Here is a 13,269-nt window from a genome sequence, read left to right on the forward strand (position 1 = left end):
ACAACCCCTTAGAATGAGATGATTTTTGCTGAGCTCATTTTGACAAGGTAAAAAGGGTGTTGTTTTACAAAACCATTGAGAATTTTTAATCAAAGTATAATAGAGACTTTTCATTAAGACCCTAAAGAATCATATTAACTTGTGGAAAAGTTAGGGGCATCCGATGACCCCTTTAAAACAAGAGTTAAAATAGTCAAGACGAGATGTAATAAAGGCATGGGTAGCTGTTTTGAAGTTTTTCCGAGAAAGAAAAGGTTTAACTTTACTGAGAAGATGAAGTTGGTAAAAACTTGATTTGACTACAGCTGAAATCTGTTCATCAAACTTTAAACTAGAGTCAAATAGAACACCCGAGTTCCTGGCACACTGAGTATTACACGGAGTGAGGAAGTAGAGACACTGTTGAGAGATGAACAGACTAAGGTAATTCACACACGCTTAATCTCTTTCCCTCAGTAATAACTTCATTATTAACTGCATTAGCCTGCTATTCACGGCTCTAGCTTCACTTACTAGGTCTAATAAAGCAATAAGCCCCAAGAATCCATGGTTTACAGTGAATTTACAACAGTGTTGTTAGGTACTACGCCTTAGCTGTTATAAATTCACTGCAAACCACGGCTTCACGGGGCTTGTTGCTTTTATAAAATGGTTAATCCATATACGTAGTTAGTTTTCACAAAATAAAACAGCAAAGAAAGTGTAATGATATTAATTATTCTTCGACCAAACAATGTAGTTCCTCAGAAACAGTTGTGGTTGCAACAAAGTGGTTGCCGAGGTAAACAAAGGTGTATGTTTGTAGAGTCATTTACAACAGCTTCGAACACAGCTCAAGCAATCAGAATCAAGGACCGAAACTATCTGTTTTATAAAATTACGTTTTGGAATTAGCAATGAAGGTGTTGGATGAGATGAGTAAGAATTTAATCCTACACACAAGAACCTGACAAATATCTTCAAATACAACATCTGAACAACGTCTTGAGATGTGGTAACCATAGTGCAAATGGAATAATTGAATCGATTCATGTCGTGGCTGTGTCACCACCTCCCTAGATAGCAAATTAGTTTTGGGCCAGATCTGGCTGAGTTTTGGCTGTGAGTTTGGCCCACATACCACATGGAATTACGGCCCAAGGTTGGCCCAAATGTGGTTTGCCGAAAGTCACCCAGACCAATGAAGGAAGCAGATGAAAGCTCATTCACAACTTCACCGTGTTTCCATAAATCATCCGTATCTGGCCTACAACAGTGCCGGAATCCCCAGATGTCAGTCGGACAAGAGCCAAACCTGATCAGGTGTGCATTATTTGATAATAATTATATTATGTCTTATTTAGTATCAGCCATCCCTAGTATACTGAATTAACTATGCTCACCAAGCAAGTTTTGTGATAGACAGTGTAGATGCTCTTAGTGTGGAATGGCAAAACAGGATGTTTCATCATTGATGGAGACATAAAAGTTTGGAAAGCAAACAAATGTTCCTCGGGCGGAAGCAGAGTGCAGGGAGATCTAGTTTACCGCTGCTTTCTGTGTGCAGAGAAGATGAAAGAGAGAACAATGAGAAGTGTTTTTCCCTTCAGGTTACTCAGCCAGCTGAGTCACTAGTGTCTCTTTTGTAGATGGAGCTGACAAGTTGGAAGTGGCTTGAGCAGTGATTTCCTCCACCCATCTGCCATGTCCTGTTGTTTTTCCCCTGTCCTTGGTGCTGAAATCAGTAGTGCAGCAGTGAGGCTGAACAGAGGGCTCACCTTCAAACTATACTACGAATACAGTCATTTTACTGTTAGTCTGCTGACAGTGTGTTGTCAGAACGAGACGCTATTGCAAATGTGTCTGACAAGACATGCAGAAAAACATACAGCCAGTGATATAGTGCACTCACAATGGAAGGTATGTAAACAGACCTTTCAAATGGCATGCAAGGGGCCGGGCTGGGCTGGGAAGGCATAAACTGCGAGGAGGTGTCACATTGCTTCAGCTAATGGAAAATGTCACTATGATGAATGCCTGAGTCTGCCAGCAATTATGCACTTAATGTAAACTTCACCCAAGAATTCTTCTTCTGTCACTTACAGACAGGAGGATTAGATTCAATTGAACTTTTCCTGGACAATTGAAATTGCATGTCGGCTGTGAAAACGCCATTAATTTCTACGGGCCTCACTGTTGAGCATAATTAAAGAGGCATTAATTATGCATGCGAGTCCATTAATATTTCACGCGTCCACTGCGGATACCTTATTGGATAAAGAAAGACAAATTTGATGTCAGTTAATTATTTATGCGTGCAAAGATTTATCTATCCCCAGAGAAAACCCGGGAAGACGAGCTTTCGCTAAGCGTGTGTGAGTGCGCCTCCTGAGTTTGCTTCACAGTAATTATGCTTAAGCGTTAAAATACAACATTTTCAGGAAAAAAATAAACAGTAATCTACTGCCTAGTCTCTGGTGTGACTAGACTTAAAAATGAGACTGTGCTGGTGTGCCTTGAATAAAACCAAGAAATCACCCTTGTGGATTGAATAGGCTGTGCAGAGAACTTAAAGTAAATATTCCCATGAACCTGAGGCGACATAATTTCCTCATTTACTCGGGGTTCCTCTTAAACCCTCGTGTTTGATTAACGGGTCACGTTATGTAGTTGTAATGGTCTTTAGGGAGTCACAATGGCATCATGCGTAGTATATGTTGTAGGCTCATCTTTAGAAAGGTAAATGTTGGATTCACTGCAGTCTCAACTGGTCCAATTAGTTGTGTTTTGCATATCACAGCAGAATGAGGTCAAGGTTGGGGATGAGCTGAACTCTTCAGGTCAAAAGTACTAGAGATGTTCATCTACCTTCATAATGCCTACCTGTTTCTAAAGCAGATGGTCATGTTGCCCTATATAAAGAAGCAGGTTAATTATTCAAACAACCAGTTAGCGTCTTATTAAAAGAGCCTGTTGGAAACTCAGCATGTCCTCCTGATTCAGTCGCTTGAGTGTAGGTTTGCTATGAGACTGCCTGCTGTCAATATCTGGCGAATATTACTGATACTTTCTCATGTACTTGAAACCAGGGATAACTTAAAGGTGAAGTGTGTAATTTTCAATATTAACATACAGTGCCTTGCGAAAGTATTCATACCCCTTTATTTTTTTCAGATTTTGTTATGGTACTGCCATATGTTAAACTGCTTTCGATTACTTTTTTCCACATTAATCTACACTCCATACATCATAATGGGAAAGCAAAAAAACAGGTTTTTAACATCTTTGCAAATGTATTAAAAATAAAAAACTAAATAAATAATAAATAATAATAAATTCCATTGCATACAGTAAGTATTCATACCCTTATCTGGGACATTTGAAATTTAGTTCCGGAGCATTCATTGTGTTTGTAGATGTTACTACACTTCAAGAGAAGTTAACATGTGGCAAATTTAATTGAATGGGTGTGATTTTGAATGGCACACGTCTCTTAATAAAAGGTGCAAGAGCTGAAAATGCATATCAGAGCAAAAACCAAGCCCTGAGGTTTAAAAAAAAAAACTAAACTGCCTTTAGAGCTCAGAGACAGGATTGCATCAGTCCACACATCTGGGGAAGAGTTCAGAAAAATTCTGCTGCATTGAAAGTTCACAGAAGCAAGTAGTTTCTGTTACCCTAAATGGAAGAAGTTTTAAACCTGTACTCTTCCTTGAGCTGGCCTCCTGGCCAAACTGAACAATTTATGGAGAAGGGCCTTGGCCATTGTGATGTTTCTTCTTACAGAAGAACAAACATCACTGCAACATTTCACTGATCTGGGCTTTATGGTGGTGTGGGAAGACTCAATCCTCTCCTCAGTGAAGACCCATAAAAACACACCTGGAATTTGCAAAAAAAACAAAAACATCTAAAACACCCTCAGACTGTGAGAAACAAGATTCTCTGGTCTGATGAACCTCAATTCCAAGCATCATGTTTGAAGGAAACCAAGCACTACTCATCACCTACAGAGTACAATCCCAAAAGTAAAGTGTGGTGGTATCAGCCTTATGCTGCGGGGCTGTTTTTCAGTGGCAGGGACTGAGGGACAAAAGAAAAGCTCAATGCACCAAAATATTGAGATGAAAATGAAAACCCAGTCCAGAGCATTCAGAACCTCAGACTGGGCAGAAGTTTCACCTTCCAACAGGACAATGACACTAAGCACACAGCATGAGTGGCTTATAGACAACTCTGTGAATGTCCTTGAGTGGCCCAGCCAGAGCCTGGGCTTGAACCCAATCAAACATTTCTGGAGAAACCTGAAAATGTCTGCCAGACCCCATCCAAGCTGACAGAGTTTGAGAGGTGAAGAGGTGAGGAGAAGAATGGCAGATAATTGCCAAATGTTGATGTGCAAATCTTGTTGCATTAAAACCAAAAAGACTTGAGGTTGTAAAGGTGCTTCAGCTAAGTACTGAGTTAAGGGTATGAATACTTATGCAATGGAATTGTTAAAGTTTTTAATTTTAACACATTTGCAAAGACGTTAAAAACTAGTTTTTGCTTTGTCATTATGGTGCATGGAGTGTAGATTGATGTGGAAAAAAAGTAATTTAAAACAGTTTAACATAAGGCAGCAACATAAAATGTGAAAAACAATGTGAAAAAACAAACAAAATGGTATGAATACTTTCAGAAGGCACTGTATATTTCCAGTTTAAGCTACATACTGTGGCTCTAAGTTTTCAAACATTGTTTGGTTTGAGTGGTTCAACTTCTTGCTTAACCAGTGGCATTTGTCCCAAGATTCAGTGTTTGACTGCATGATCTAGTTAGCTGTAACTATACCATAAAAACATTTTGCTTAACTGATGTTGCCAATTTTCTGACAGAGTGGCTTTTTTATTTGCAAGAAACATATACATCATCATATTTTTAGTAGGTTATAGTACGTTCTGCCAAGCTGAACTGAGCAGCTGTTATAGATGGAGGAAGGCATTACAATGAGTTCCTGTTTGAGAAAAAAAAAGTTATTTTTGCAATTTCCTCTGGTACTTTTTGTGCCACATAAATTACACACCTCACCTTTTAAAATCTCAGACACAGTCACAGTTCACTATATTTAAAGTTCAAGCTTAACTTGCAAGTTCAGCGTTATCAGGTTCTGCACACTCCCACAACATTGTGCTTCCTTATTTTTAAATAAGTTTTGCCACCACTTTTTGACCCTGCACTGTTACCTTGGTGATATTTTCATGATACAACCGATACAAAATAAAGAAAAACAACTCAATTTTTTGTATTTTTGACACAGAATCCTCTAAGACATGTTAGTTCTATAGCTCAGGGCTATGGTTTTCTGTGGAAAAATATGCTTCAAGCTAATTCACATAGTTGCTAATCTGAATATCTTCATTTGTATTTAATGGTACAAAAAGGGATGTTTTTTATGTCCATCATTAATCAGAGAATTTATTAATCAAAACTGTCATGTTTGTTTCAGATATTAAACTCAGATCGTTGAATAAACAGCTTAAGGCACAAATAACTCAAAACAAAACTTCTTATGCAGTTGATATCATATTTGAGAAACTTCTATATTATTTGATTCTATATATTTAAACCTTTATAGAGCCAAGGATCTTTACCCTTTGCTAGATTTTTTCAGTATCACTTTATATTTTAGATTATATAATCAGATTTTTATTATTACTTTTCAAATTCTGACATTTTGAACGAAAATTTAGTTTGTTTTCTATATCTTCTCCTTGGACCACCTAGCGTGCTTTTATGGACACCTGGGGTCTGCAGACTCTGGTTGAAAACCCTTCTAGCATTTTGCAAAGCTCTGACTTTTCTCATATCAGTGATGGTCTCTTATGTTTTTTCAGTGATCGATGGGCCAACACAGCTTATTGTACGAGACGTCTCAGACACGGTTGCCTTTGTGGAGTGGAGCCCACCAAAGGCTAAAGTGGACCAAATTATATTGCGGTACGGGATGGTAGGGGTGGATGGACCAAAGACCACTTTTCGCCTGCAGCCCACTCTAAGCCAGTACTCCCTCCAAGTCCTGAGGCCTGGATCTATGTATGAAGTGTCAGTCAGTGGAGTCTGGAACGGCACTGAGAGTGGAGCCATTACAACAGAGTTTACCACAGGTAAAAGAAAGCAGTTCTTCCCCATTTGCTTTTGATTTTAGTTGTCACACTGTTTATTTTAGCTATACTAACATCTTTATTTCAATTGGAGGTCTGCTTCTGAAATAAACATTTCTATTTGATTCTAGAAATGCAACTTGATAATCCAGCTTTCTGTGATTCATCTAAGTGACTAGTACATAATCGATTGTACCATGTTTTTTTTTTTTTTTTTAGAAATCGATGCACCAAAGAACCTGAGAGTGCTGTCGAAAACTTCCACTAGCCTGGAGCTGGAATGGGACAATAGTGAGGCAGATGTAGAAGGCTACAGGGTGGTTTACAGCACACTGGCTGGTGATCAGTATGACAAAGTCATTGTCCCACGCAATGATGGTGCCACCACCAAAACAACTCTCACTGGTAAACTCAGACTTTTTCCTGTATTTCATAGTACTGCAATATTCTATACAATTCCTATATACAATATATTATAATATCTGACATATACACTGCTGTTCAAAAGTTTGGGATTTTTAATGTTTTTAAAGGTCTCTCTTTTGCTCATCAAGGCTGCATTTATTTGTTTAAAAATACAGAAAAAACAGTAATATTGTGAAATATTATTACAATTTAAAATGACAGTTTTGTATTTTAATATACTTTAAAATAAAATTTTATTTCTGTGATGCAAAGGTGAATTTTCAGCATCATTAATACACTCTTCAGTGTCACATGATTCTTCAGAAATCATTCTGATATGCTGATTTATTATCAGTGTTGGAAAGTAAATCTTTTTTGGAAACTGATACTTTTTTGGGATTCTTTGATGAATAAATGTTTAAAAGTATGGCATTAATTTTAAATCTTTTCATCTTTTCTAACAATATAAGTATTTCCTATCACTTTTTATCAATTTAACCAATCTTTACTAAATAAAAGTATTATTTTTATTAAAAAAAAGGAAAGAAAAATTACTGACCCCAAACTTTTGAACAGTAGTGTATTTTGTTTTTTCTATTTTAAATAAATGCTGTTCTTTTTAACATTTTATTCATAAAAGAATCCTGAAAAAAAGTTTCACAGGTTCCAGAAAAAGCAGCACAACTGTTTCCAACATTGATAAAAAATTTGCATATTAGAGTGATTTCTAAAGGATCATGTGACACTGAAGACTGGAATAATCACTGAAGAAAATGTATCTTTGCATCACTGAAATAAACTATATTTTAAAGTATATTAAAATAGATAACCATTATTTTAATTACAAAAAGATTTCACAACATTACTGGTTTTTTTTCTATTTTTGATCAAATAAACGCAGCCTTGACAAGCATAGGAAACTTGTTTTAAAACATTAAAATCTGACTAATTCCAAATTTTGAACGACAGTTTATATAATATAATATTAATATTTTATTCTTAATAAAATTGTTTCTTGTAAATTCCATTTACAATTCTTAACATTTTCAAAAATGCTTTAAAATACAATTCTTGCTTCAAAAATGACATTTAAGATTGAAAATTATTTTATTTATAATAAAAGTACATAATCACACATTCACATTAATCATAACATTTTTAAATACATTAATATATCATTAGTTTACATTGCTTTGTCACTATAATGGGTTAAGGTCTTCATTTGTTATTTTTATTGCTTTGTCACAGTGTTTGTACAATGAGTTGAGGTCTATGTGAAGCACATCATAAGGCATTTATTTTCTCCAAAAAACAAGATTTGTGATTTGTAAGCATAATCTATTTTATATTCTTAGGTATTCATACATAAAGTTTGTATATGCACTGATACAGACAGTTTTTACTTTACAGCCAACTTTAAGACTCTAAATCCTCAGTCTAGGTTCACTGTCTACAACTACACTTTCAAATTTGCTGGCATACAGACTTTTTTTTAATAGCTTTTATGCAAGTAAGCAACAAGACAGTGCAAGTCAAATCAAGATGTTTGACTCAGTCTCTCACTATGTTTTTAATGTACTCATTATGTACTAATTGTGAGTGCCCACACATCTATATTTACCAAAAACTTATACTTGTATGAATGACAGCAAAATATATTGCTCATTTTTTAAATCACTCTCTTTGTTTTGCTATTTTACTTTCTCTCCTCTTTAGATTTACTGCCTGGCACAGAGTATGGCATAGGAATTTCAGCAGTTCTAGGTGCCAACCAAAGCACCCCAGCAACGATGAATGCCAGAACGGGTAAGGGATAAGATTATAGGCCTGCCATTGCCAGTTCGCAGTGAAATAAATTTGTTTTCAATTGCATGGAGTTTGTATTCCTGTCGCCGACTCGTGCAAATCTGTTTTTGCCAGTAGAACTGATATATGATGTTTGTGATGGCATAAAAATATGCTGAAGGTTTACTGAACCCCACAGCTTAATATTCCCATTACAAGCCTAGAAACATCCACAGTGTACTCTGATCTTTAGGTTTGGATGTCCCCCTGGATTTGACTGTCACAGCCTCCACAGACAACACTATCACCCTGTTGTGGGGCATAGTGCAGGGGCCTATTGATCACTATAGGGTGACCTACACTTCCTCCACTGGAGTCACAACTGAGCTAACAGTGCCCAAGGACGTCAACACCACCACACTGACAGATCTAGAGCCGGGCACCGAGTACACCATTACAGTTGCAGCACAGAGAGGCAGGCAGCAGAGCACTGCAGCTACTATTGATGCCTTCACAGGTAATTTGATCTTTTGGGAAATCAAGTACAGGATTCACTGTTGAGTATCCAAAGCATTGCCTCATCTCCGCCTCGTGACATATCATGTCAGTTTTGGCCAGAAATCTCGTTAATCTCTCTGATAATTGCATGAGGATTCAACATGGTGTGGATGTAAGACTTTTAATTCATTGTTATGTGCAAAGAAGATACAAAGGCTCCTGTAGCTCTTTTTCCAGCAGGTTCATTTGTAGTTGTTTCTAATCATCTTTCATTAAAATTCAGCCATCCATCTGTCTTTTACTCCAGGGGTTCCCAACCTTTTTTATCAGCAAAATAAATGCATTTAATCATTTTGCTTTTCTTCTTTATGCAATTTGCCTTTATCGCTCTGTTGCTTTTGCATCTACAGGATCAAGATTTTATCATATTTCATCACTAATATCCACTTAATCCAGTTTCATTTGTTTGATAACTAGTAGTAAGATAATGTAATTGATTTATAGCCCTAAAAAGTGACCCTGGACCACAAAACCAGTCTTAAGCAGCACAGGTATATTTGTAGCAGTAGCTAACAATACATTGTATCGGTCAAAATGATCGATTTTTCTTTTACGTCAAAAATCATTAGGATATTAAGTAAAGATAATGTTCCATGAAGATATTTTGTAAATTTCCTACCATAAATATATCAAAACTTAATTTTGGATCAGTAACTTTTTTTTTTTTTTTTTTGAACCTTCAGATTCCAGATTTTCAAATAGTTGTATCTCGGCCAAATATTGTCCTATCCTAACAAACCATACATCAATAGAAAGCTTATTTATTCAGCTTGAACCTTATGATTTGGGGTCCAGGGTCACAAATGTAGCAAATTAAAATGATCAAATAGGACATCTTTATAGGGCTGTCAATCAATGAATTATCATTTTTCATTTTTTTAATTGAACACAATTAAATTGCATATAATGAAATGATATACAGTCATATCGTACGGCTATGGCTGTGATATTGCAACAACACAACGGCACGAGTGACAGTTGCTAATTAGTTCCATTACTAATTCGAAAACATCACCTTAGAACTACAGTTGTAATGAAGGAACGTTGAGTTGCTTTATTGAAAAACTCACTGTATTATGTAGAGTATTATGAGAACGAGATGGACTAAGCGAGTGTGATCTACAATCTCAGATCTACGAAAAGCAAATTTTCAAATAGACGTTATCTTTATTACCAAACCGCATATTTGAAGTCTAAACAAGTACATTCTTGCCTAAAAACTCTTAAAACAACATTCCGTGACACAAAAACATTCCGTGACACAAAAACACAAAAACAAAATTGTGGTGGATTTGGGCATCCACCGTAACTCGTTGTGAGAATACTGCAAGTGTAGTGATACAATTGGTGAAATGGTTGGAGTTCTGATATCACTAGAATATCACACTCCTCTCAGCCAATCAGATTTGAGGACCAGAACTGTTGTAAAATGTATATACAGTTGAGGTCAAAAGTTTGCATGCCCCTTTCAGAATCATTAAAAATGTCAATTATTTTACCGGGGGTGAAAACTTTTTGAATGTGAAAATCAGGGTAAATTTCACTTATTTCGTCTTCTGGGAAACATGTAACTATCGTCTGTAGCCTCTGAAGGGCAGTACTAAATGAAAAAATATGATATTTAGGCAAAAAAACAAAAAACCACACCTCCATTCTGTTCAAAAGTTTTCACCCCTGGCACTTAATGCATGGTTTTTTCCTTCTGGAGCATCAGTGAGCATTCAAACCTTCTGTAATAGTTGCATATGAGTCCCTCGGTTGTCCTCAGTGCGAAAAGATGAATCTCAAAATCATACAGTCATCATTGGAAAGGGTTCAAATACACAAAAATGCTGAAAAACCAAAGAATTTGTGGGACCTGAAGGATTTCTCTGAAGAACAACAGGCAGTTTAACTGTTCAGGACAAACAAGGGGATCATGAACAACTATCACTAAATAAAAAAACACAGCTGTGGATCATTCAGTTAACAACACTGTGTTAAGAATCAAGGGGATGTAAACTTTTGTACTACTATTTTCTCTTGTGGACTATATGTAAACATCTTTTATGTGAAATATCTTATTCAGGTCAGTACTAAATAAACAATAATATGTATTTTGTATGATCCCTCTTATTTTGATAAAATAGTTAATGATCCTGAAAGGGAGATTCAAACTTTTGACCTCAACTGTATATTTCTGTGCTCTTATGTAAACATGCAAATTAACATCTTTGGCTGTCGCATCATGTCTTGATCGCCACATTTTTATGACTTTTATGACAGAATTTGTTGTGCGACCTCTGCTTTCTGTCTCATTTACTTTCTGGTTTCACTCTGCACTCTGTCCAGCTGTTTTTGAATCCAAGTGTGCATCCTGTGAGAATGGCACTGTCTGCTCTCACTAGTGTGGTTTGGCGAGGCATGTTGGCACTAGTAGTGGTGTGAAAATGGTACTTCAATGCTTGAGTTGCTCCAGTAGCAAAAAAGAAAAAGAAAAAATCCCTTTAAAGTCAGAGTGCGATTAGTTCTGTATTTTTTTATTCCATTATTAATGCTCTAAATTAACACATTAATGTGATTGAATGTAACATTTCTTTCACAAACTTTCTAGAACCCCCCTGCAGTTATGAGCCTCTAGGGGTTTGAGAATGCTTGAATGGGAAACTGCTTCAATTCATAGTTCTATCAAAGTGATAACTCTTCACACTTCATCTTCCTTGCGCATTTCATCTTTGTTTTTATCACTCACTTGTTTTGGCATGCCGCATCAACACATTTATATCTACATTATCAAGATTTTATCATATTTCATCACCATTTCCCACTTTTCTTCATTCAGTTTCCATCATTCTGGTTGCATCTCTTCTGCAAACTTCATCCAATCACCTCATTGTTCTTCATTCTTGCATTCTTCTTTCTTCCTCCCTGTGAGGATGTGCCAATCAACTAAGAGATCTTTAATCACGGGAGCCTGCATTTCGTAATATAGTTGTTGTCATTCAATTTCAGGGTTCCGCCCTATCACACAGCTCTTCTTCTCCGATGTCACTTCTGATTCATTGACTGTGGCATGGAGTGCACCGGCACCGCCTGCTGACGCATTCATCTTGAACTACAACGCTCAGGACTCCAGTGATGATTCTGAGATTGCTCTAGACGGCTCCAAAACCAGAATCACCCTCACTGGTCTCCTGCCCACCAGGCGGTACACCGTTACCTTGGTTACCATGCACGGCAATGTGACCTCAAAGCCAGTTATAGGCTCAATCGCAACAGGTATTAATACTAATGAATGTGATGTTCAAGGATATTATAAACGTGGTTATTTAATGTATAAAATAGGGTTTTCTAAATTGATTTTACACTTTTTTTCCAAACTGAGGCCAGTGTACTCAAAATGGTTAATGCTTTTATTAAACAGATACATTTAGTACATTTTTCTTGAGCTAATGCATATTGCATGCATCATGAATAATTTCAGTTAGCTAAAAAAAAAAAAAAAAAAAAAAAACAGTTAGCATGGAGAAACTAAAGTAATGCCATATTCATGGCATGCTGTCAAATAGCATCATGTTGATACCTGCTGGGTTTGTAATGCACACAGCACAGGAAGTGCAATTTATGAAATTGCACACACAACTATCATGACTTTGCCATTTATATAGAGTCATCTGTGAAAACCTATTTTGTGTTGGTGGCCTATCTATTCTCCATTCGCCTGTTCGCCATTTCTTTCAAGATATGAAAAGTGTTCAACCGCAGCCTTGTGACAAAGTAACTTTTCTCCAAGCAATAAAAGAGACCTGCAGAGATATTAAACTACATTTGTGCCATTCATGGATTCAGCATTCACACTGCTCTTTCCTTAAGTCCACCACTTGAGAAAGCCTATATTGTTTGATGTGAATGGAATTTTCTGGCTTAACAGAAATGAGAGGCTTAATAAATATGCATATTTATAGAAATTTAAAGAGAACGATCTTCATTAAAAAGAAAAATGAAAATCATACTTCACACTGAAGTGCTGTACTGAAAATAGTGCAAATATTATTGAAAATTAACCATTTTACTAAATTAAGAATCTGTTTGAGTGTTTGTTTTGATTCATTTGAGAGCACTGGCTTTAGTTTGGGGAAATCATAAAACAAGTTAACATGCATTTTTGCTAGGGTACAATTTAAAGGAAAAGTTTACCCAAAAATGAAAATCATTTACTCACCCTCAAGTTGTTCACTGTTGGACACAAAAGAATAGTGTTAATTTTCTCAGCCATTTCTTAATTTAGCCTTAGTCTTGTGTCAAATGTACATTTTAGTTATCATATTTAGTTAACTTTGTCCTGCTTTTGTTTGTCAAGTTTTAGTCGACTAAATGAGCGTTTTAGTGTAGTTTTAGTCAATGAACACTTTTCACATTT

General features: G+C 36.3%; 1 protein-coding gene across 1 annotated transcript in view; it reads left to right on the forward strand.

Annotated features, from left to right (window-relative positions):
* The window catches only part of tnr (tenascin R (restrictin, janusin)), a 178,658-nt gene that overhangs the window by 133,872 nt on the left and 31,517 nt on the right, over positions 1–13,269 (forward strand). The window contains 5 exon segments of the mRNA XM_051134409.1: positions 5,856–6,125; positions 6,342–6,527; positions 8,244–8,333; positions 8,566–8,829; positions 11,862–12,128. Of these exon segments, the coding sequence (XP_050990366.1) occupies positions 5,856–6,125; positions 6,342–6,527; positions 8,244–8,333; positions 8,566–8,829; positions 11,862–12,128 (1,077 nt within the window).

The sequence above is a fragment of the Labeo rohita genome, chromosome 2 (genome assembly GCF_022985175.1).
Source record: "Labeo rohita strain BAU-BD-2019 chromosome 2, IGBB_LRoh.1.0, whole genome shotgun sequence".
In the NCBI taxonomy this organism is placed as follows: domain Eukaryota; kingdom Metazoa; phylum Chordata; class Actinopteri; order Cypriniformes; family Cyprinidae; genus Labeo; species Labeo rohita.